Source organism: Macrotis lagotis, chromosome 6, assembly GCF_037893015.1.
Source record: "Macrotis lagotis isolate mMagLag1 chromosome 6, bilby.v1.9.chrom.fasta, whole genome shotgun sequence".
In the NCBI taxonomy this organism is placed as follows: domain Eukaryota; kingdom Metazoa; phylum Chordata; class Mammalia; order Peramelemorphia; family Peramelidae; genus Macrotis; species Macrotis lagotis.
This window is the reverse complement of record NC_133663.1, coordinates 1,017,964-1,043,194: the sequence shown is the minus strand read 5'-3', so window position 1 is coordinate 1,043,194 and position 25,231 is coordinate 1,017,964. Positions and strand designations below refer to the sequence as shown.

General features: G+C 52.5%; 1 protein-coding gene across 1 annotated transcript; it reads left to right on the top strand.

Annotated features, from left to right (window-relative positions):
• The first annotated feature begins 380 nt into the window (after positions 1-380).
• On the top strand, positions 381-25,231 carry SMTNL2 (smoothelin like 2). Its single transcript, XM_074192487.1, has 8 exons — positions 381-740; positions 16,133-16,214; positions 16,471-16,680; positions 17,655-17,730; positions 18,457-18,624; positions 18,884-19,001; positions 19,515-19,666; positions 23,910-25,231. Exons 1-8 carry the CDS (start codon positions 381-383, stop codon positions 24,034-24,036), a joined length of 1,293 nt encoding a protein of 430 aa, XP_074048588.1. The 3' UTR covers positions 24,037-25,231.

The following is a 25,231-nucleotide window of genomic DNA, read 5'->3' as shown; positions in this document are numbered from 1 at the left end:
GCCGGAGCCGGCCCCCGGGAGGAGAGTTAGGTGCTTTACCGCCCCCCTCCCTCCCTCCCGCCGCTGGCTGGTCGGGGCCGGGTAGCCCAAGGGGGCTTGCAGGGACCCTCCCCCCTCTTCTCCAGCCCCTCCCCGAGCCAGCCCGTCAGCGTCCCCCCCTCCCCCTTCCTCCCGGGAGCGATAAGGTCTGTTGACTTTGGCTGGGGCGCCCCAGGGGGCCGGGGGGAGCCCCCGCAGCCCGGCCCCCCCGCCCACCGCGTTCTCTCCGCCGGCCCTCCCCCCGGGCGGCTCCTCCCCTCCTCCGCCCCCCGCCCTCCCCTTCGGGCCCCTCCTGAAATCCCGGCTGCGGGGCCGGGGCGCCAGTCCGCGCCGTCCGGGCCATGGCGAGCGGGGCGGCGGCTGAGGCGGAGCTGGGGGTCGAGGCGGAGGAGGCGGGGGGCGGGCTGCGCCAGGCGATGCGCGCCCTGCGCGCGGACGTGGCGCGCTTCCAGGGCGGCGTGGAGCGCAGGCTGGCCGAGGCGCTGGGGCTGGCCGGGCCCCTGGCGCGCACCGTGGCCGAGCTGCAGGCCGAGCACGAGCGGCTGCGGGCCCACCTGGGGCAGCTGGCGCGCCACGTGGAGGCGCTGGCGCGCGCCACCGGCCTGCCCCTGGACGGCGGGGCCGAGCCGGGGCCCCCAGGCGCCCGGGAGCCCCCGCGCTTCGCCAGCCGCGCCGTCTTCTCGCTGTCGGGCCGGGCCCAGGTGAGTGACGGGCCAGGGCGGGGGGCGGGGGGCCAGCGCGGAGAGGACCCCTGGCCTCGACCGCCCCTTGGCCAGCCTCTCGCCCCCGGGGGCCGGTGGCAGCGCCTTCCGCGTGGGCCTGCCTCGGTTTCCCCGGCTTTTTCCCTGGCAGAGGGTGGGGCCGACCTCCAGGCTCTAGAGTGGGGCCCTCGCTCGTGCTCTTGGGGTTCCCCCCGAGTCCCAGGTTGGGCCGGGAGCTGGGCGGGGCTTTGGGATCCAGGCCTGGAGGCCGAGTGGAGGGCTCCGGGGGTGGGGGTGGGCAGCGGACCACCGAAGGGAAGCCTAAGGGATCATAAAGAGCCGTGGCCCCGCTGCAGAAGGCAGGCGCCTCCACAGGGACCCGGAGAGGGTGTGTGAGAGTGTGAGTGAGAGAGAGAGAGAGAGAGAGAGAGAGAGAGAGAGAGAGAGAGAGAGTGTGCGTGCATGTATGAGAGTGTGTGTGCGTGTGCGTGCATGTGTGTGCACGCGTGTGTGAGAGGGTGCGTGTGCAGACGTGAGCGGGAGTGTGCGTGTGAGAGTGTGTGTGTTCACAGCAGTGAGGGAGGGAGGGAGCTTGTGTGGCTCATTAGAGCAGTGGGGGCAGGGACTTGTGGGGGCAGGGGTTTGTGGGGGGGGTTGATCAGAGCAGTGGGGGAGGGGCTTGGGGGAGAGCCTGGTCCGGGACTGGCCGGCTCTGAGTCCACCTGTCTCTCAGCTTCAAGGGATTGAATCTGATGTGTGTGGGGGAGAATGGGGGGGAGCCTTCTCCTCAGCCTCCTCTTTCTGAGAGGGAGGGCGTTTTGGGAGGCCTCTCGGAATGGAAGGGGTGGGCTTGGAGAAGGGCCAAGAGTGTTGAAGCTAGAGGAGGAGATTGGGCCTGACCCTTCCTGATTCTCCCAGAAACTCCCAGGCTGGAGGGGCACCTGGGGAGGGATACTCCCCGAGCAGGTAGGTTGGTGGGTTGGGGCAGTGAACAATATTGGAGGAGCGGGGCAGTTCTCATGCTCCAGAACCCCCCCCCCCCCAGCCAAAGTGAGGTGTCAAACCTGGGTCATCTATGGGGACCTCAGGTCCTGGCAAATCCCCACAGCCCTGGAACGTCAGCCTGGAGAATCCTGGGGAATCCTAGGGAGAAAGACAGAAGGCAAGCTTCCAGAGCTAGGCTTTTCCTGCCTCCCTCCCAGCCACACTGCCTTAGCTTTACCTGCCTCCTTTCTAGGAGCAGTTTGGTCCAGAACAATAGACTGCCCCTGTCTAGCTCTCAGCCTGCCTTCCATTTTATAGGTCACTCCCTCAAGTTCCAAGTTCTCTAAGCCTCCCCCCAGCAGCTTTCCTCTCTGCTCCCCTTCTTCCTCCTTCCCATCTTTTCTTGGATTCCACTCTCCACCCCCCCACCCCCCCACCCCCCCGCAGCCATTAAGTCAGTCTTTTAACTAACCGTAGTCCTGGTGGTCAGACTGTGTGAGGACAAGGAGCCCTGTGAGAAGATCCGGATCCCCTGAGGTGGGAGGTGAGCTGAGACCTTCTAGGTGTTGCTACCACTAGACTGTCTCCAGGGTGAAGAAGGAGGAAAAGGCTGGAAATAAGGGAACGTTCCTGTGTGTTCTCACAGGCTCCCTTGGCTGGGACCTAGGGAGCCTAGAGACTGGTCTCATCCTCCAAAGCCCACAGCTGCCAAACATCTGGGTCACTCCTCCTCTGCTCTCCTTGTTCTGCTTCTCCTCCTCCTGTTCCCCCTCTCAAGGCCTAATCCCAGGGGTCTTTTCTCTTTCTCTTGCCTCTTCCTTGACTTCAGTCAACGTGTCCCTTTGTCCCTTTCCTCTCCTCTGCCTCCTCCATACTAGCCCGATGGGTTCATTTACCAACCCTCATCTTCTTGGGCCAGGGGAGCTTCCTTCCTCCTATCCCTCCCTGTTCAGTCTCTTGACTTCTCTGCAGCACCACACAAATGGATCCCCTGGAAAAAGCCTTCCCTGATTCATTGGTAATGGGTTATCTTCTGCCTTTTAGACCTTACCTAGGACCAGGTAGGTGCTGCAGTGGATGGAGCACTGGCCTTGGAGTCAGGAGGCCAGGAGTTTGAATCTGATCTCAGACACGTGACTCTAACTAGCTGTGTGATCTTGTGCAAGTCACTTAACCCTCATTGCCTGGCATTCAGGGCCATCTCCAGTGATCCTGATTCATATCAGACCACTGACCCAGATGGCTGTGGAGAACAAAGTGAGGCTGGTGACGTAGCATAGTCCTCCCCGCCAATCCGATTCATGTGCTTGTCATGACATCACCTCCCTGCATGGTCTTCTTTGAAAATGAAGGACAGACTATTATTACCTGAAAAGGACTTCTCTTGTTTGTGAATTCTGTCCTTGGCTCCCTGAGCAGGAGGCAGGGATCTGTCTTCCTATAAATAAGGCTGCCTTGTTGGATGTGTCAGTAAAGAGATCAGGTGAGAGGGCTTGGCAGCAGAGGAGGGGGAGCTGGTGGGGCCATCCAGCAAACTGGCCAAGGAGATCCGTGACTATGGGGAACTCATTGACACTTGTGTGGTCAGAGAGGCTAGAGCTTGAGTGCGGCCCGAGTCTCACTTGGAGAGGGAAGTGACTGAGATATCAGAGAGCAAGGAGGAGTACTGAGTGGGATCTGGCCCGGAAGGCACAGGAGAGGCACCAGTGTAGGAAAAGCTTGAGCAAGATGAGGGAATGGCTGGGGAAGAACTGGAGGCCTGGACACTAGAGGAGCACTTGAAGGAGCTGAACGTGATGGTCCCTGGGTGTCTGGCAGGTAGTCTGCTTATGAGGACGAGTCAGTTGGTTTGGAAGCAGTAACTAGGAGCACCACCAAGAAGGAGGTTTAGGCTTTAGATAATATTATTGAACCCCTATCTCCCTCTGGAGGACTTGGGTGCCCACCACAGGTGGCTCCAAGGAAAGTCTTCATCTTGCTGCAGACACAGAGGACTTTCCGACTTTTTGGGGTGCTCATTGGAGGTGCTGTCTGGAGGGTAGGGTCCTAGAAAAGGTGCCAAAAGGTCAAAAAGTAAAGGTAAGTTGGTGCTCAGGAGTTTGGCAGAAAAGGTGAGGGAGGGCATGCTGCTTTTAGAGACTGGCAGAGTCCAATGAAGACATTTTTTAAAGGAAGATCTGGCTTGAATAGCCAGAATTTCTCCCATGGGTGCTCACCTGCCAGGCAGGAAGGGCCAGGGACCCTGGAGGTATGGGCTGAATGGAGGGGCTAGGATTAGGAGATTCCAGACTTCCTAGGGGCCAATGGGCAACTTGATGCTGGGCTCTGGATTCACTGCTCAGGGCCCAGCCCTGTGGATCTCATGGGTGGCCACTCCTCCCAACTCCCATTGCCAGACTAACCTCCCCCAATCTACAGGCCCAGCTGCCACCACACTGAACACTCTTGGGTTCACAATGAGGTGGAGGGTCCCTTCTCTGAGAGGTGACTAAAGTCCTGCTCTGGGGAATTGGCCTGATTCCTTGTGGGGTTAAGAATAATACCCTTGGCTTTATGGTGAAGGGTAGGATGTATCCCCCCCCCCCCCACACACACACACCCATGGAATGTCACAAGGCCTGGACTCCATTGGCTCTTAAGTTTAAAACTTGGGTTCAAATTCTGTCTGTACAGTTTACTGCCTGGGTGATCTCAGGCAAGTCACCTCCCCTGAGTCTCAGTTTGCTTATAAGTAAAATGAGGTGGTTGGCCTGGCCGACTTCTTTGGCCTCCAGGCCTTCACTGTTTCCTCTGCTCTGTTAGAATTTCAGAAGGGGATTAGCAGAGAGCCAGAGGAGGCCTGAGAAAAGCCAGCCATTTCTGTCCATCCAAGCCCAGGCTTGGGGGTGGCTCCACAGAGGGGGCTTCCCTGACTGTGGATGGGCCCCGGAGCCTGGGCTGCTCTCCAGAGGAGTTACCTGAACCCACCTGCCAGCCCCATTAGCTGAGAGAGGCCCCTGGCCCTTCTGGAATGCCAGAGAACTCTGCGGCCTTTGTGTGAGACAAGCCAGGCTCGGCCTTATCTCGCCTTCCCCGCCAGCCACGTTATTTTTATAACAAAGTGAACCACTTTGGGGAGAGGTTTAAATCAAGTCCTTGAAAGCCCTGGGCTGAGGAAAGGGGGCCCAGGCGGATATGTTCATCATCTTCTGTTTGTGGGGAAAGATACCCAGTCTGGGAGCACCCAGGGTCACCAAAGAGCTCTGTGTGGGGAGTGTGTAGACATCTGTATGGGGGACTGAACATTTTAAAACCCAGATGCTTAGAGTGGGGAGCCCTCAATACATACCCCAAAGGCACAGCTGCCATGGGCCTCCCTGACCTTAGGGCCTTCCTGGCCTCAGTACCTCCATTTCTTGTCCCCCTAAGTCTTCAGATAAGAAACACCAGCTGGAGCGAGGGCATTCCCCTGTAAAAGAGCCCAGAAAGACCTCAGCCTAGCTCCCCTCTGCAGAAGCTGCTTTCCTTTGAGAGTCTAGAAGGTATTCATCAGGTGAGATTCCAAGCTGCTCCATTTGTCTGGGAGTCAGTACTTTGGGCCCGCCTTCTCTTCTAGGTCTTTTGAAATGCAACCTTGAACCTTTTCCCTTTTGTACTTTTTTGAAGGAGAATAGCTCTGTCCTTGGACCCTTTCTCCTTCTCCCCTCCTCTCTCAGGAGAAAAAGAGAAAACAAAACCTTTGTAAAAGCATTCATGATCAAGTTAAAGAGATGCCCCCATTAGTGGTGGGTGTCTTCACAGGGGGTGAACCCTCTGTGGGGGGTGAGCCACCCATGGGTCCCTGTTGAGGGATGGGCAGCCTAAGCCCCTTGGACCCTGGGGGGGGTAGCCAATCTGAGCTCATGGGGACTGGAGGGGGGCAGCCTGCTTCCAAAGACCTTTGGTCATGGCTCAGAGTTCTTCAACTCTGCAGGGTGGCATTGTGATTAGATCCATTGTTCTGTTCCTCCCCAGGTCTCTTTGTATCAGCCCCTAAGGGTCTCCCAAGATTCCCCTTTGTCATGACTCCTAGTCCAGTTCAGTACCTGAATCTACCAGTGTCTGTTATGGAAGAGGACTCCCCAATTTCTCCCTCCGACCGTGTTTCCCAGCAGCCTGCTCTAGGGACAGTCATGTAGTTTGCTGTTATTCCAGATGGATCCCATGGGATCCCCCCTTCAAGCAACCATGGCCTCTGGGGGTATCTGACAGAAGTTCAGGCCAATTCATGTTTTTTTTTTTAATCAAAAAACTGACTGGAAGAGCCCCAGGGTGCTTCTGTTCCCCTTGAGGTGGAAGGGTGAGGCACGGCCCAAATTGTAATAGGACTTTTCTGCCCTGGCTTTTAAAACCTGGACTTGTTTGAGCTGTGCCCTGGGCCGCTTGTCCTGGCTGTGCTTTCTCTTCTTTTGCCAGATGGGGGATGGGAGGGATGCCCAGGGTCCCTGGAGCCTCTGGGAGGCCTTCCCCTTTTTCCTGAAGTCTCTTGGTGCCATGGACCTAGTGTGGGAGCAAGGTCTGGGGAGGAGGTCAGACTCCAGAGACCAGACAGCTGTCTCCAGGATAGCCCTTAGATAATGAGGATCACCCTGCATGGGAAGGGGGAAGGAGGAAAGAAGGACTTGTGAGACTCTTTCTCTGGACAGACCTTCCCCAAGTTCTCTCCCCTCCCCTTCCTCTCCCATGAGCCTGCCTCCATAATTTCTGGTTCTTCCTTTCCTAGAGCTCTTTCCTTTCTGTTAATGTAGTCACCAGTAACAGCTTATTAATAAGAATAGTATTCATAATTACAAAATGATTAATCACATTATTGGAATCTTTACTGTGACTCTCTGAAGAAGGCAAACGGGGATTATTCACTGTCCGAGACCTACCAAGGTAACTGAGTGTCTCAGTGGATAGACCTGAGTTCAAATCCAGCCTCACATATTTTCTGGGTAAGTCACTTAGCCTCTGTCTACCTCAGTTTCCTCATTAAGGAAAGGGGGATAGCAGCACCTATCTCACAGGGGTTGCTATGACTACCAAATGAGAACATGTATACAGAGCTTTTCAAACTGGAAGTACTGTACAAATTTTATCTGCTATCAGTGTCAGTCACTGAAGGAGGGTTGGGAAGCCCTTCCCCTGCCCCACTCCCGCCCCCTGGGATCAGTAAGCAGTGTAGCTAAAATCTCTCATTTTTAGGCCACCATAGTGAGAGAGGATACATTCTTCCCCGGCTGTCTTCACTCACTGACAGTTGGAGGCACACCAGAGCCATTCTGTTAGTGGTGGCCCCACTTTGAAGGATTGTAGAGATAGCACTTGCCCTTGGGATCCCTGTCCTCTCCTATCTCTGGTCCAAGCAACATCCCATGCAGGTCAACAAGCCAGTCCTGGAAAATCTCCCATGTCTGTGACATGCCACTCTCTCCCTCGCTCCTTCTGGAGGCAGCCCCTTCGCCACTGGGATGGCTCTGCAGCAGCCTCAGTGGCCTCCTCCTCCATCATGGGGTGAATCATGAGGCCTTTTGATGACTTGTAGCTCCCTTGAAGGCAGTAGCTGGAGCCTTGGTGAGGAGAGGCCATTGATGCTTACTAGCTATGATGCCAACCAGGAGGAAGGCTGGGTAGGCCTGTAGGTGGGGGTGATGTCACTCCTCCAGGCTATTGTTAGAGGGATGCCCTGGGTAATGGTCTGGGCAGCAGGGTCTGTCCTGGTCCTGGTCCACATGGGTCCCCTTTGCCTGGAGCCCAGGGTTCTCTGTCCCTATTGCCTCCCAGGGCTCTGTCACTCCTGTAAGATGTGGGGGGCACTTTCTCATTGCCCTTGGAATTGCCTGGAATCCTGGGCTCTCCAGAGACTCTTGGGACACTCTGGAAGAGGATTGACTTTGATGACAGGTGCTCCAATGGGATCTTCTATTAAAGTTAGAGAGTGGCTGAGTATCATCCCCCTGATTCCCGGGGGATTGCTCACACAGCCACATGGTTCTGACCTGTTTTCCTACTTTCTGGCCCAGGATCCTTGGCCATTGTTGGCCATGCTATGGCTAAAGACTCCCTCCTTGACTTCAGGGAGACTTGCCTGGTCTTTGCCTTCTGGCCCATCTGATACCCAATTCAAATAAGGTAGCCCAAGGGTTAGGGAGCCCTTTCCTAGAGACTGACAGCAGGTCTCAGGGAAATATTTCCCTTCTTTCCTTTCTAAGTTAACCTGGGAACTCCCTAATCATCTGAAGGACGGAGGGGAGGGAAGAATGGGTGGCTTCAAAGGAGGGCAGCATCCCTGGACAGGAAAGGGAGGTGCTTGGTCTGGTCAGGCTGGGGCCCTGTGGGCATCAGAGCTTCTCAGCCCCACTGAGTTTGTCCCTAGGTGGCAGGAAGGCTCCCAGAGAGCAGGGCCTAGGAAGCTCTTGGCAGGACAATGATGTGATTCTCCTGGGGCTGGGGGCTGGCCCCTCCTCTGGCAATGGATGAAAACAAGGGGGCTTTGTTACTCTGAGGCCTGGTGAGAGTGAAGAAGTCCTGGGTGACTTGGGTGGAGCAGACAGCTCCAGGAGGGGGAGGGCCAGGCTTCAGGCCCCTTACCCCCACCCCCACATCTATCTGTGGAGAATCTAGTTAAAAACAGAAAGTCACATAGAGATGGACTGAGAGAATTAGACAGACAGGACCTGGGAAGAAGGCAGACCAGGGAAGGTGAAAAAGCCAGGGAGGAAACTGCCCAAACTCCAAGTATTAGGAAAGCTGTGGCCAACTGTGTGACTGTGGACAAGTCTTTTGCTCTCTCTGAACCAAGAGGGTTGAGTTCAGTCTTTTCCAGCTCTGGCCTTCATGTCCAGATACTCTTCCCAGGACTTCCTGTCCCCGATTGAGCTCTCACTCTCTCCAGTTGGCAGTGCCAGAGTGCAGCCACCCTTTCTCCCCTTCCTTGCCCTCCATTTGGGATTCTTTATCCCTAGTAAAAGGTCAGAGACTGGTCAGAGTTTAGCCCAGCTCTCTGCTTCATAAATATTTTTTAATTCATTTGTTATTTTTTTATGCTGACAGCTCACAGTAACATAGGGAGTCTCAAGTTGAAGATGAGCTTGCGGTAGTCCTGACTGGCACCTCTCCAAAGGACCTGTCCCTGCAGCCCCTGGGTTCCTCCACTGCCTTTCTAGGCTCACTTTGGTCTCAGGCACCTCAAGTTCAGGCATCTGTACAAAGCTGACTTAACCACCAGGACACTGATCCAGTTCAACAAATATTCATTTTGCCAAGTAGTAATTAAGCACCTCATGTACACTAGTCCCATCCTGGGGATAGCCCTCAAGGAGCTACCATTCTTCCTGGGGTGGGGGGAATGACAGAATCAATTAAGTGGGTATGATTGGGGGGTCAGGATTGGCTTCCTTAAAGGAGATGGGCCTGGAGCTAAGCTTTGAAGGGAGAGCTTTGGGGAGGGGGCAGGGAGGTCTGCATTCCAGGCAGGGAATCAACTTCAGCAAAGGTGTGGAGCTGAGATTTTTTGGTCTGTTCCTCAATATTGTAGACATTTGACCCAGATGGTGGAGGGAGATGAGGGAACTTGTGATGACTGGGGTGATGGTGATGCCAGCTCCTGGCCAGACCTTGGCAAGCTTGAGGGTGTACCGAATCATTAGTTCAGTTGGAGATTACTTTTGAGTGGTGGGAATTCCCCCCCTCAACTCTCTCCTTCCTTCCTTCTCTTCTGAGGCTCTGGTTTTCCTCATGACTGTCCCCCTGCTCCCCATTTTCTTTCGGTGAACAATCATTTCCTGTTCCTGATCTGTGGTTGTGGAGAGGCAGAATGGATAGACCTGAGTTCCAAGCCAGGAAGATCTGGGGACTTCCTGAAGTTTGGGACCCCAGCTCTGGGACCCTTGCTCTGCGCTCTCCCTCAGGTTCATCTCTGGATGACTTAGGATCTGAACCCATCTTTCTCCAGGCAGGCACCCTCTCAGTGGGTTTGTGGAGGTGTCCTGTATCAGAGGGCCTGGCCATTCCTGAGTAATTTCTCCTGTTTTCCAGTTCAGTTTGGGGTCCTTGGGAATGGATCTGCAAGATTCTGGGCAAATAAGACATTTTCCCCTTAGTCCAGAGCTCCTGTCCAAGTTAAACACTTTTATCTGAAAGTCCAGCCCCCATCCCTAGAGACCTCCATCTTTATCCAGCTATTCACTGCTCAGATCTGGCCTTCAGTCAGCTGCAAGGATAAGAACACTCTCTGGTCTCTATGTCTGGCCCATGGCTCCACCATCCTGCCCAGTGCCCCCCTCCCCACCACCCTGGCTTCCTTCTGGTTGCACCATCTAGGCCCATGTGAACTCATGATGAGAAGGCAGCTGGGCAGTCTTCCATGCTTCTCCATCACACAGAGATGACCTCACATGTCTTCTCATTTGCTCATTCCCACCCTGGGTTATTTCATAGCCCCTCTTGAAATGATAGGCAAAACTTCTCCCTCTCCAAGACAGAACCTCCAGATTTTGCTTTTCTGTCTTCCTTCCTTTGAAACATTTCTGCTATCCTTTTTTCTTTTAATTTAAAATTTAAATGTATAAGCATTTATTTTCTCTATCCATCATCCCCACCCACCCAAAAGAAAGTGAACAAAACCCTAGTAACATACAAAATCAAGCAGAGCAAATTCCCATATTGGCCACATCCCACAGGGAAGATGTGACCTGCTCCAGGTCCATCTATTGTGGTCAGGAAATGCTTATCCCCTCTGAGCTAGGTATCCAATAATTTTTTCTGTCTTGGGAGACCTCCATCCCTCTGTCCGTATATCCAACTAACCATCCATCCATCCCTCTGTCCCCCTGACTCAGGAGGCCTCCATCCATCCATCCATCTATCTATCTATCTATCTATCTATCTATCTATCTATCTATCTATCTATCTATCTATCTTCCAATCCATCCATATATCCATTGACACATCTATCCCCTTAGGAGGTCTCCATCCATTTATCCATTTATCCATCCATTTATCCTTTCATTCATGCATCCCTCTTTCCCTCCCTTCCTTCTCTCTCTCTCTCTCTCTCTCTCTCTCTCTCTCTCTCTCTCTTTGAACCTTAAAATATTAGAGAAATGTTAACTGCTATATACTCTATACATAGTGCACGCCCCATCAGAAAGTAAGTTCCTTGAGGGTAGGGGTATCCCTTTCTTATCTTTGTTTCATGATACTTGTTGATTGGTTGATGGAAGTCCTATCATCTTCCAACCCAGAGGATCTGCTTCCTTCCCCTTGCCTGTGGCGACTGCCCAGACAAAGTCTGAGTCCTGGAAACACTGGGCAACAGACAAGATTCAGTTGGAAACAGACTACTACATAGGCAAAGCCTTGCCATAAAGACAGTGACAAACCTCTGCATAGGCAATGCCTAGGCTGCATAGTTAACACCTTGGCATGCGATAAGCCAGGGACCAAATCCCAGCCTCAGCACAAAAAGCTTGGGACTATATTCCCTGTCCCTCAGGAACAGCTCAACTATCAAAAAAAAAATGCAAAAATCAAAAAGCTAACCATAGAAAACTACTATTCTGATAGGGTCGATAAAAATGCCATCTTAGAAGATGAAAGCAGTGACAACTTGCCCATATGTGAAGCCTCAAAGGATTTTAGGAAGTCCCAATTTTCTTGGAAGAGCTCAAACCAAAGAAGAGAGAAAGAAGAGAACTGGAAATGAGTCATGAAGGAGAATTATGAAAAATTGACTGAAGAAATAAACTTTAAAAGTAAAAATGACTAACTAGAGAAAGAATATAACTCATCAAAAATAAAATCAACCTGTGTTGTCTTGGGCAAGCCACTTAACCCCATTACCTTGCAAAAAATCTAAAAAAATAAAAAATAAATAAAACCAACCAACTAGAAAAGGAAGATAACTCATTTAAAAGTAAAACTAAACATCTGGAAAAAGAAATAAAAACTAACTGAAGAAAATAAAATCCTAAAAGTTAGGATTGGACAAATCTATGGGACACCAAAATTCCATCAAAGAAAATCAAAAGGCTGAAAAAATAGAAGAAAATGTAAAATATCTTTTAGGAAGAACAAATGACCTGGAAAATAGAGCTGAGAGAGATAATTTATGAATTATTGGTCTACCTTTATCAAAAAAAAGAGCCTGGGAATCATCTTTCAGGAAGTTATGAAATACTGTCCTAATATCCTACAAGAAGAAGACAAAAGCCCTCAAAAAAATCCATTGATCACCTCCAGAAAGAGACCCCAGAATAAATACTCCTAGGAATATTGTAGTCAAATTTCACAATTCTCAGCTAAAAGAGAAAATACTGCAAGCAGCCAAAAAGAAGCAATTTAAATCCCAAGGAGCCACAATCAGATTTATCATTTTCAATATTAAAGGATCAGAGGACCTGGAATATGATGATCTGGAGGGTAAAGGACTTGGATTACACCCAAGAATTAAATACCCTGCAAAATTCAGCATATTCTATCAGGGGAAAAGATGAATTTTCAATGAAATAGAGCACTTCCAAATTTTTCTGATTAAAAAGACCAGAACTGAACAGAAAATTTGGTCTTCAAATAAAAGATTCAAGTGATACGTAAAAAGGTAAATGAAATGGGGAAAAAACACTAGTCAAGAACATTAAACTATATACATTACAAGGGAAGATAATAAATGTGTCTCTGATTTCTTAGATTATAAAAGCAAAAAAAGTGTAGCTAGTTGGTTTGGCATGTCTGCCTATTTTCAAGGTTTAATTGAAGTATTTGTAGAAAGGATATGAACAAAGACCTTGGTTTCTCTCTCCACCCCCTTCTGTATCTCTCTCTCTCTCTCTCTCTCTCTCTCTCTCTCTCTCTTTCTTTCTATCTCTCTCTCTTCCTCCCCCCCCCTTGTTTCTTTTTTTTCTTACAAGAAAAATGAAATGTTGTGGCTGAGAATCTTACTGAAACTTGCTCTCAACCTGTCAATGTGGCTGACCCAGAAATACCAGTCTCATAGATTGACAAAGACAGCCCTGGGGGACCCAGATTCCACAGTCCATAGGGCCCCATGCTGTGTGGACCTAACCAGTTCTAAGAACTTCTCTAAATTAAGGGGGGAGGGGCTCTCCTCAGACTGGTCCTTCTGGGCTAAGGGGTTTGTGAAGAATTGGGGGCAATTCAAGCACAGGCTAAGCCAGGCCTCCAGCCTGACTGGATCTGAGTAACTCCAATGGATCATATTAGCATATCTATTTGCCCATCAAGACAAGACTGCCATACCTCATTTACTGAAATATAAAAGCTCAACCAGTCAGCATTTATTAAATACTAATTGTATACAAGGCACTTTAGAGGCTCTGCAGATAGAACATTGCAGTGGGTTGGGGGTGGGAGAGGGGGAAGATATGAGGCTCAGCCCCCTGTTTGTGGTCATATGTATTGGGATCTCACCTTTAGATGGGATGGTGATGAGGCCTTGCTGGGGGCATAGACTGAGGCAGGTTCTGCCAGGATGGTCTGGGGGGGGCTGGCAGGCCCAGTGAAAGCTTGTGGCTCTTTCCCAGCACTAGCCCACTCAAGGAAGGGAGGAAGAAGAGAGGGTGCTGAGCCAGCGTCTGGGTTGTCCCTGGGGCCATTTAAAAACTCTGACAGGTTGTGAATGGAAATTTAAACATCAGCAAAACTTCTCAGCCTTATTTGAAACCTGCTTATTCTGGGTCCTAAAATTTCAACAATGAAAATGTTCCCCAACAACTTCTCAGATGCTCCCTTCATTTCCCATGTGATTGCCCTTGTCTGTCTTTCAACAGATTTTGGAGGGTCAACTGCATTCTCTCAGATGCCCCCCCAGTTGGGGTATATCCACTAGCCAGTGGGCTCTGCTTTCTTCACATTGATCATTTCTTTTCTTACAGATTAATTGTTCTGCAGACAGACAGACAGGTCCCCATTTCTTCCTTGTTCCTCAGCCTCTGGACATTCCCATTGCTTTTTCTGTAACAGATGCTCCTGCACCAATATCTTTATGATTCCACTCCCCAGGGCAAGGGGATGGTCATAGTAAGGGCAGGATGATTCAGAGAACAGAATTTTTCAGTGAGCATGCCAGTGGGATATGGGGGACCCCTTTTTCTTCAGGTCCTTTCTGGCAGAGGCACATCAGGGATCTTGTCAGGGGCTTATCTTTTTTTGTGGGTGAAGTTGGATCAGACTGCCACCAATGGCCTTCTATCCCAGAGAGTTTGTGTATCTCAGAGTGGGTCAGCCCCAGAGGGTTTTTTTTAATCAGTTTGTGGCTATGGGGGTCAAATAGGCATCTCTTGTTTGTGAGTCATAAGCATATTTCATACTTGACCTTTTTCTCTTTATCTTGAATAATATTTTCTTCTAAAGAAAATGATCATTTTTATGCAATCAAATACCTCCACTAATGCCTACTTTTAAGATGAAAATATCACCCCTTTCCCTTTGAGATATGGTCCTATTTTCTATTTTTTTTAAATGCCTAAGTTTCTGACTGGAACTTTGCGGGCTCCAGGATGGGACGTCGTGTTCTTAGTGAACCCATGCTGGCTTGCCCTGATCACTGATGCCCTGATCACATCCATGATACCCTTCTATGATTTTACCTCCATTGGCATAAGCCTCACTTGGCACCATTTTAACTAGTTGACTTCCAGGGGGGATGGGAGAGGGTGATCTGAGCCCTGAATTTGGACAGCCTCTGGGCTAAAGAAGGAACTGAGCTGCTTCCAACTGGAACTGCCAAGAAATAGGTGGTCATGTCCCACTGGCACCACATGTGAGTCTATTCTTGCTAGCATCATTTGATATGACCCCAATCCCAAGGAAACGGAGATGTTTGGGGTTTATTGGAGGGGGATGTAGCCTGAGAGGGGGTGTAGCCTGAGAATTTGCCTTTTCTGGGACCTGCAGGAGATTAGAGAAGATGTCCTCAGGGCCCCATGTATGGAGCATGTCTCTGGGTGTGGTCTCTCATGTGGGGATGGTCCAAAACAGTTTGCATCCCCATCTGCCCCTTTTGTGAGATATGAGACTATGTGGGGGGCATCTTGGGGGGGTGCCCCAACTTTGGGTTGAAGGGGGGAGTTTTTAATGACCTGGTACAGATATGTTGACCCCCAGGCCCCAGAATAGATGTGGGCCACCAATTGAATGTATCTTGTTATAGGACAAAAGAATCTGGGCCATGGGCCATTAGGATGGCACATGTGCGGTGGACCCTGCCAGACTCACCACCAAAGCCATGAGTGTGGTGAGCTTGTACACCAAGGAGGCTACCCACTCCTACTGGCCGTGCTCTGATCAGGTCCAGGGATTCTGAGGAGGGGATAAGAGCTTACAAAGCCCTTGGCTCTCACTGGCTTGGGGAAAGATGGAGTCCAAGAGTCATCCCTACTTGGGAATTGATGATGCCCAGTTGGAACTTCTAAAGCAGCATCTGAACCCAGACCTGACTATGTACAATGTATCCCTATGCTGCCCTCTCCCCACAATTCAGCAAATGTGTCTTTACTTTTAGATTCGATTGTTGCCAAGCTGTGAAGGAAAGGCAGCAGACTCAGTGACTTTGCAAAGAGAAGAGGCTCATGTGGCTTCATCTCCTGTTGTCTGGGTCCTTTGCATTGATTTTCAGATCTGTTAATCAGTTGACAAGCCTTGAGGAACCCCGCCCCACACACACACACATTAAAGTGCTGGGGATCCAGAGAGAAGTCAAAGCCAGTTTCCTTGGTGCTTCTGTGGCCTCAGTTATCAGAGCTGACTTTCTCCTGTAAAGTTTCTGTACATTCGAACTGCTCTGGTGTCCTTTGGGTGAAGTCTTTTGAATTTGATACCATCTTTCTTTTTTCTTTGACAACCCCTATCCCTTCTTTGCCCTTTCCCCTTTCTTTTTGTATTGGTTGCTTAAAACCAGGTCTGGCCTGTGATAGAGGGGTTTGTCTCAGCCTCGATTCTGGGGGAAGAGGGACCCTTCCCCAGGAGTTTGGCTTCTTAGGTTTCTTAGTCATTGGGCCTTGAGGAATTGGTCCATCCCACTGAGGCAGCAGACGCTGACTTACCCTGGGGTGGGGGTGGGGGGAGACAGATATGATGCCTTTGGATATTAGATATCAGCTGTTGTCTATGATCGGAATCCTGGCTTGGGAGCTGGGCAGCCTGGTGCTGTCCTATCTCTAGCTCTGCCTTTGACTCCCTACATAGCTGAAATCAGAATTCTTTCTTCTTTGAACCCATTTGTCCTCCCTAAAGGACAAGAAGGAGTGTTATGAGGATCAGGGGAGGTGGTGGGCAGCAGGAAACCACTGAGAGAAGGAGTTCCATGGACTGGATCTAGGGGAGCCCAGAGAGGCTGGGACAGACTGGCAGGGGCTGGGACACACAGACATGGTTCTTTGTCTTTTCAGAGCCAGGACCAGGAGGAATGGGCTAATTCAGATATTAAGAGAGTCTCTCAAGCTTTGGAGAATGGGCATCAGGTGATGGCAGGTGAGTGAGCACCTTGCTCCTCTGTTTACTTGGAGGGGGTTGGTCAGTGTTGACCCAATGACAAGCTCAGTTGGCTGGCCCAGGAAGACTGTGGGGGCCTTGGTTTGGGCCCCATGGCTCCTTCAGCTCTCTTGGATTGGTGAGGTTGAGGCCCAGGTCGGGGAGCAGCCCAGAGCTCATCTGGGCCAGGTGAGGCCTTGGCTTCTGACTCACTGCTGCACGGAAGCCCTACTCTTCTCCTCTCTGTTCTCTCCAGGTCCAGGGCACCAATCCCCAGAGGTCTCTGAGACCCTCGAACCCCACCCCCCGAGTGTAGCTCTCTGCATGCCCCACCAGCCCGTCACTGCCATCACCCGGGGCCCAGAGAAGGTGTCTGGGGAAAGCGTGTCCCCAACTCTGGTCTCCCCAGGCAGCCAGGGGCATGGCGCAAGCCCCAGTGAGATGGTCAAGCTGTCTAGTCAGCCAGGTAAGACAAGGTGAAGGCCCTCATGGAGTGGAGTCCTCCCTCCTGTAGGGTCTCCAACCCCCAGTGTATCCACCCTCCTCCCCAAATATCCTAGGTGGCTGTCATAGTGCCAGAGAGCCAGACCTGGAGTCAGGAAGACTGAGTTCAAATCCAGCTGTGTACTCTGGACAAGTCACTTAACCCCTGCCTCAGTTTCTTCCTCATGACAAAGCTCACTCCTAGGGTAGATATGAGGAATAAGGAGAATGCAAACCTTAGAGCATCAGTGTTGGTATTGTTAGAAGTATTTCATTTAAAATTTTTTAAAAATAATATTTGACAATTTAATATATTATCATTGTGGTGTTATGGTTATTTTCGTTTTGAGTATTATTTCGGCTGAGGGGCCGTGTTGGACATGTCTGGCTCGGTCTTCTCATTTTATAACCAGGGATCCTGGGGTCAGACAGAAGGGTTCTATGCCTCCAGCACACACTAACTGCGTGTCCCCAAGGCTCAGTTTTCCCTTTTAATGGGGAGAATTGTATTCTGGTTATCTGTGTCCTTTCTTTGACTTGAATGGTAGTAAGCTCTCTTCAGGCCCGGTTGGTGCCTTCCCTGATCTTGAGCTCTCCCTTCAGCTGAGCCTAGAGATTTTTTTGGCCCTGCCCAGGCTCACCCAGGGAGAGAGCTGGTTGGTGGCAGGGGTAGAAAACTTACCTGGTTCGGCTGGCTCTCCCTCAGATCTCTGGTGCTGTCTGCCTGCCCAGTCCCTTTTAGTTCAGAGTTCTGGGGACCCTTTGGTCTCCCCTGGGCTGAGGCCTGGGGAAACAGGGGTGGGGCAGGTCCTGTTCAAGCATGAGCAGTGGCAAGATAATCTGTGCCTGGGATGGGGAGAGTGTCTAAATGAACTTGGGCTGCTGGGCAGGTGCCCCAAAGCAGTCACAGTCATCAAGGGAGGCTTCTGGGGTGCTGTCTTGTCTTCTGCCATTCAGAGAAAAGTCTCAGGGTCACCAGGTCCTCCTCAGTCACCAGCTTTGGGATGACCAGTGTCTTTGTCAACAATGAAAGGTAAGTTGGCCCCCCAAGTCACCTATGACCACCCACAGCCACCATGACCACCCGCAGCAACCCATGGGTCACCCACAGCCACCAGGACCACCCACTGCCATCCTAAACTGTTCCTAGCCACCAGGGTCTCTAGTCTTGCACTGTAGCCTGAGACCCAGCTTCCCTTGCTTTCCCATTTAGGCAATTAGTTTTCTGTTTGTAACAGTAGTCTCGGCCTCTTGGTCCTGAGGTACCTACTGTGGTTCAGGGGAACTACTGCTTTTGGGGCTGATCTGCTGTAGGCTGGTCAGGTCCCTGGAGTCCATTCCTTCCAGCCAAGGAGGGGTGAGGACTACCTTAGACTGGGCTTTACTGGTGCTAAATAAAAGAGGTGATTCAATTGACTTCCTCTCCTGGAAAGGGGAGGAGCTTTGTTGGAGGTCTTGTGGGGAATGTGTTCCTGCCCTGATGCTATTCCTTCCAAATGGCCTCTCAGAGCCCAGGCCCATCCTTGGGGTCTCTGCCCCAGGTGGAGACATGGGCGGCTTCTCCTGGGCCTCTGGCTGCTCAAAGGAAAGACTGGGCAACCCGTCACAAACTTGAGCCAAGGGCCCCTTCCTTGGCCCAAAGTTCCTGCCCAAGGGGACCCTCTGGCCTTCTGGGGTTCACCATGGGAGTGTGGGGTTCCCCATAGGTGGGGAGGGGACTTCCTTCCCTCCTGGATCAGAGCAGCCTTCTGTCTACCAGCATCCAGCAGACGACACCTCCAAAATCTCCATCCCCACCTCCGCCATCGGTCAGCCATCGGCAGGGGGAGCGGCGCAGGGAGCTGGTGAGATCCCAGACACTGCCGCGGACTTCAGGAGCACAGGCTCGCAAAGCGCTTTTTGAGAAATGGGAACAAGATGCTGGCAAGTACGGGCAGACAGGACCACAGTGGGCTCAGGGGGACTTCCGGAGGCTTTTTGTGATTGTCTAGCTCTGGAGCCTTGGAGGCAGGGCAGCCCAGTCATGGCCGGATGGTGGCAGGGGAGAGGCCCTGGTTGGTTGGTGGTTGAGGAGCCGGTCCTGGGTTCTCTGGCTCTTGGTGGCTCCTTAGGAAGAGGGTGGAATAGATGCCTGCTTGCTAGGGAAAGGCTGGCCTTGCATCCCTCGCATCTGGTCTGTCTCCCAGGGGCCGAGGGGAGTCCCGGGCCAAGCTGAAGCGCTCCCAGAGCTTTGGTGTGGCCAGTGCAAGCAGCATCAAGCAGATTCTGTTGGAGTGGTGTCGCTCCAAGACCATTGGCTACCAGGTGAGCTACTGCTTTGAGTGTGTGTACAGACAAGTGGGAAGGGCAGCCACTGAGGAAGGGGGGGCAGTTGTCTGAGCGGGAGATACCAAGGCAATGGGGGTCAAGAAGAAGGTTCCTGGCAGGACTTAGGGTTGGGGTCCTGAGCATCACCCGACCACAGCACCTCATCGGGGAGGCCGGCCTTGCTCAGTCTAGTGAGGAAAATTCCCCCACTGTTGTGAGGCCTAGACCTCACATTCTAAATGAGTTGTCTGGAGGAGGTGGGTTCAGGAGGTGCCGGGGTGACACAGCCAGGGTCAGTCAGAGGCAGTACTTGACTCCCCCCTATTGCATGTGGGAAAACTGATGCTTAGATTAAGTGCCAAGCACTGGCGTGGAATTTGATTCGAGGGCCAAGAGGAATAGGCAGTGCCCCTGGGGTGGGAGAGGGGGACCACCCCATTTCTTTCCCATTGTGTTCTGGGCTGGGACAGGCCCTCACCATTCTCTCCTTCTCTTTCTGGGACTTGGCAGCACGTCGATCTTCAGAACTTCTCCTCTAGCTGGAGTGATGGCATGGCCTTCTGTGCCCTCATCCACTCCTTCTTCCCAGAAGCCTTTGACTATAAGACCTTGAACCCCAGTGAGCGGAAGAAGAATTTTGAGTTGGCCTTCACCATGGCCGAGTGAGTACTGAATGAGGGGAGCCCAAGTCCTACAGGTCCTGGGCTGGCCTAGAGCGCCTTCCTGCATGCCCATGTGAGCAACACTATGGGTGATGGTGGGCCTAGGCCAGGCTGAGGCTGGGCCAGATTCCGATTTCCAAATCACAGTGGAAATGCTGACTATCCTGTGCTGTTGACTCGAGGGGTGGGTGGCTGGGCCTTTGGGCCCTTTTTTCTTTCCCAGAATGTCTGGCCTGTGGTGTCCAAGCACTAAGGAGGGGTGCCATCTTTGGGTCAGATTTGGTCTGCTCACCCTTTGAACAGGTGCTCATGGGTCTGGGGAGCTAGTGGTGGGGGCAGAGAAACAAAGAGGGTAGAGGGACAGAGACAAAATTGATAAGCAGGGAAGTCCTGGGCTCAAGGAGTTCATATATATATATATATATATATATATATATATATATATATATATATATATATATATATACATATATATATGGAGAAACTGGACAGAGGGCCCATTGTGTGTGTGTTTGTGTGTGTGTGTGTGTGTGTGTGTGTGTGTGTGTGTGTGTGTGTGAGAGAGAGAGAGACAATGGGGGTGGGGTGGTCAGAAGGTACCCCAGAGGCCTGTTTGTGGCACAGTGAGGTGAGAGTTCACCGCCCAGAGCCCAAGATCCTGGGGAGGGGGTCACTAGGTTGATGACTGGTGGGGAAGGTTATGTGTTCAAAGTAATGTGATGCTGCCCATCTTTGAATTTTTTAGACAAACCACTTGGCCTTCATGGGACCTCTTCAGTCTGTCTTTGGGCTATCCAGTCCAAGGGCATGGGTGGGGGTGGGGTGTGAAGGCCAGTGAGAGGGAGGAGGGTCAGGACTGGGAAGGGGATCAGACTAGAAGCTCTGACTCCTCCAGGCTGACTTTGACTGCTGCCCCCATCCTGCTGCCTGGGGTAGGAGGCCTCCCCAACTTCACTGCCAAGGGCTAGGGCTGCTCAGGGAGCAGGATCACCTCACACTGTCCTCAGGGGTCCTGTCTGACCCGTTGCCTTTTCCTGGAGTAGGGCTACCAGGGCATTGGCTCAGGGCGCTGCCCCAGATGGTCTTCTGAAGAAGCTTCTGGGGCTAGGGGCAGACACAATCCTGCTATAGTTCCCACTGACCCTCAGTGCTCTCTGGACTGACTCAGTTTCCTTGACTCAGCAATCTTATTTGGGTCAGATCAGAGAGTAGGTGAAGTCAAGGATAGTGCCTGGGTGGCTCACTTTTCTTGGTCCTAGTCTCTAGTCATAGGTTGGTCCCTCCCCCCGATGCCCTTTTACTGGACAGTCACTCTGTATCCTGCTCTTAAAGGGGACTGGCCGAGATAGTGGACGATTCAGTTCAGAAACCTAGCTGGGGGCTGGACCCCAAGGGCTGGGACTTCATGCTGTGAGCTGGGCAGGAACATGAACTGAGAGTCCCAGCTGACCTGTGGTCTTGGCTCATTATCATTAGTCTCCCCATTTCATCCCGTCCCCATGAATCCCAGACGCCTTGGGGGCCCCCCAGTCTGTCCCCACCCATTCATTGGGGAATGACCATGTTGAGGATCATTATGTAATGACTTCCTAATCCTAAGAAACAGTGCATGTGATATGAACCGATAGAAAGTGAAGTAAGCCCAACGAGGCCCTGGCCTGCCCAAGCCCAAGCTAGGAGTGACCAGTTGGTCCTGAGACAGAAATGAGAAAACCCCCCTTGTTTCATGGCAGAGGAGTGCTCGGCCTCTCCCTCCTAGGAGATCAGAGCTCCCCGGCATTCAGAGACAGATGGGACCCAGCAGAGGTTTCCTCTCTCCTGTTCCTGACCTCACCCCTCTCCTTCCCAATCAAAGCTTGGCTTGCTCCTGTCCACTGTCCTGGAGGGCCTGGGGAGGAGGAATAGCCAGGGCAGAATCAGTTACCACATCTGAAACCACCTTCAGGTTGCCAAGGGGAGAGGGTCTTTTGGTCGTCACCTGAGTGCTCTCTTTGGGGACATTTTTTTAGATTATAGCTGGAGCTCCATGGGTTTTCCCAGGACAGTCCAGTGGGAAGCACTGATGACTCTTCAGAGAGCAAACATTAGTCTGTTGTGCCTCAATTTCCTCATCTGTGTGTGGGAGAATCCCAAAGCTGATGTGAGGAAAGCTAGTTCTCATTATTCTGTGAATGGGAGCCGAGACTATGGAAGCTAGCTCTTCCCTGGGCCCTGGTGGAGAGGGCCCCTGGGCCTCAGGCCACTGCCCTTCAACAGCAGATGGGGATGGGGACCTGGAATGAAAAGGGAAATCTGTCAGCAAACCTAGGGTTTAGAGTATGCCAGCCATTGAGGTTGGTGCTGGGCCCAGCTCCAAGGTCCTGCTCTCGGGGAGATCCGTTCTCCTGGTGGAGACCAGAAGCCAGCAACCCGTACATCCTAGAAATATGTGGTGCTAATGGAGGGTAGTCTCAGAAGGCAGTGGCAAGTGGCGAGGGCAGGCTGGAGGTGGAGGGGAGCATCGTGTCCATGGATGTGACCATATCTATGGGAGTTGCTGGGGTTGCCGAAGGGAGCTCAGAGGGAGGAGAGGAGCCCTAGGATGGCCGCAGGACAGAGGACTGGGAAGAGAGAAGAGAGGAAGTGGGAACCACTTGTACAAACCCTTGCACAAACGAGAGAGCGGCTGAAGACGTCTGCTTGGGGGAGAGGTAGGGGCTGCCAGGGGGCAGCACTGGCAGGGCAGCCCCCCTCCCCACCAAGAGACAGGGTTCAGCCTAGCCTTGCCCAGAATGGAGCCCCAGCCCCCACTGAGCAGCTTCCAGGGCGAGGGGTTGAGTGAAGGGAGCTTCATGCTCACCCTGCCAGGAATGTGTTTCGGTTTCTCTGGTTACAACGGGAATAACTAAGGGGGCAGCGGCTGCCGGGCATGGCTATTTGTGGTTTCCATGTGTCTCTGGTGAAAACTGAACTGAGCTCGTCAAGTTTCCTAACACACTTGGAAAATTCTTCCTAAGAAACACTCCCCCCTGCCCCGCCACCAGCTGCTGGCCTGATCCCTCAAGGCCCTTCCCCCTCCCCACTGCCCCAGGAGGCCCAGCACTGGAAGGAGAGACTCCTCCCTATTGTTGCAGTGAGCAAACTGAGGCTCCCAGGGTCATGGACTTGGGACACCCCTGGAGCCCCAATCCAGGGTTGCTGAATCTGGGAAAGATGGGGTGCTGGTGGCTGGAATCTCTCTGAGCTGAAGTTCCTTCAACAGACACCAGCACCTGAATCAGGCTCTAAGCATTTATTAAGCACCTGCTGTGTGCTAAATGTTGGGAATACAAAGAAAGGCAAAAGCACTCCTACCCTCAAGGAGCCCCCCCCCCCCAGTCTGAGGGGGGAGAAGCAAACACCTTTGTTCCCATAGACTGGATATAGTCAACTGGAGAAGGCCTTGGCATTCAGGGAAGTCTGGATTTTGGAGAAGTGGGGACTAGAAGGAAACCAGAGATGGAGAGGAGGAGGACAAGGAGGAGTGGAGCACTCCAGGCAAGGGGGCGGGGCTGCCACAGAAGATGCCCGGACTGCAAGATGGACTGGGAGCTCTTGTTCCTTGGGACAGAACTTGGCATGGGCCTCTGGGGGGAGGGGGTCTGGGGTCACTGGCCCTGATCCAGCCATTTCCTTGCGGAGTCACTTGCAGTCCCCGGGGGTGGGGGGCAGCTGAGCCTCAAATAGGAGCCATGGGGACAGTCTGTGACAGATGGCTCAATTTCGTTGTGACCTTTGGTTTTTGGTGGCATCCTGGGCCCCAGCCAGGGCCTGCCGAGCACGTCGCTGGGGATTAGGTTACAGTCTTTGTCTCAGGGCAGGCTGGGGGGGGTGTTTAAGTGGACCCCAGGCCCCAGCTCCCAGAGCAGCAGCCCAGCAGCAGCCACATCTATGGGACACCTTGAAGGAGGCATCATCACCCATTTGGCTGCTTCTCAGGCCTTCCCCCACACCGCCCCAGGAGCTCATCCTTTCCTGGGCACCCCCAATACAGGACTGTGGGAAGTGTCTACAAATAGGGCATGTTGATGGGAAGTGAAAGTTGGCTTTGGAGGAGGGCCACGGCCTGCTTTGAATCCTGCTCCAATGGACTGGCTTCCTCAGTCTTCTCTTCTGTGAAATGGGCTGAGCCCGGTGACAGCTTTTAAGCTCTGCACTCCCTAACTCCTGGGGTAGCCAGGCCCATGGTGAATGCTGTTCCTAACTGATTGGTTATATATTCTAGGAACCTGGCCCAGTGTGAGCGGCTCATCGAGGTGGATGACATGATGGTGATGGGACGCAAGCCCGACCCCATGTGTGTCTTCACATATGTGCAGTCTCTGTATAACCACCTTCGGCGCTTTGAGTGACAGCCCGATCCTGGTCCCCTGGGCTGCCCAAGGAGAGGCCAGAGCCCCCCAGGGCAGCCCCTCTCAGACATGGGGATGGCCTTGGCAGTAATGATGAGGAAGTGCGACTGAATTGGAGCAGGCAGGCGGGGAAAGAAGGCAGACATTGGTGCTATGAGATCATGTCCTTCCCTGGGAGGGTCCCATCCAATGCCATCCCAGGGTCACTGAATATAAAGAGCCTTCACTGAATCAGATGGGAGGACCGGGGACTGCAGTCACCCTGCCTAGCCCCCCTCCCCCGAGTGCCCAAGCTGTGACCGGGCTATTCTCCCCGGGGGCCACAGACAGGCAGGTTCAGTTCCCTCCAGGGATGGCTGGTCTCTTTTTAGAGAACTTGCTTTAGCTATTTATAAGGTAATGTGACTCCACCCGTGGCAATGCCCATTTGTACATAAAAGATGCTAGGCCAGACTCCCTTTGGGTGTGACTCTTTGTTTGGGAGGGGAAGTGGGACCGCCCTGGGCAGGACCAGAACCCGAGCCTGCCAGCCTGGTCATCCAGCAGGCTTGAAGAGAAAGCTTGAAATGGAGCTCCTTGTGAAGGCCCCTGCTTCCACCATCCTCTTCCTCCCCCGAGCCAAAGCTCCCTGCCTGGCCCTTGGGCAATCTCTCTGATGCTTACATTTTTCCTAGGGGATACAACCAAATGACCAGTGTGGAGATGACCCTGTCTTCTCTCTAGGGCAATACTATCAATACTTCTCAGGTCTGTACCACCTGCGGTGTGCTAGGTACATGCAGAGCACTTCAGTGACATCTCATTGGATCCTCACAGAACCTGGGAGGGAAGGAAACTGAGGCAGAGGTGAAGCTCAGGGTCACACAGCTAGTAAGCTTCTGAGGCAGGATTTGAACTCGAGTCCTCCTGACACTGGGTTGGCTACCCCCTCATGGAGTTGCCCATTGACTTAGTCCAACAGAACAAGCAGACTGACTAAAAGGTGAATGAGCCCTGAGGAAGTGGCTGAGGGCACCCTCTCGTGTCAGAGGAGAATACTGGCCCCGGATGAACCCATCCCCTCTTCAGATCCCTCTGCTTGCCCATAAAAGGTCCTCATGGACAGAGTCCTTTAGGGGTGGGCAGGACTGGCAGGCCCCAGTGTCCCAGTGGGAGATCATCATGGACTTATGCCCCAAGGGGTGCTTGCTCAGGT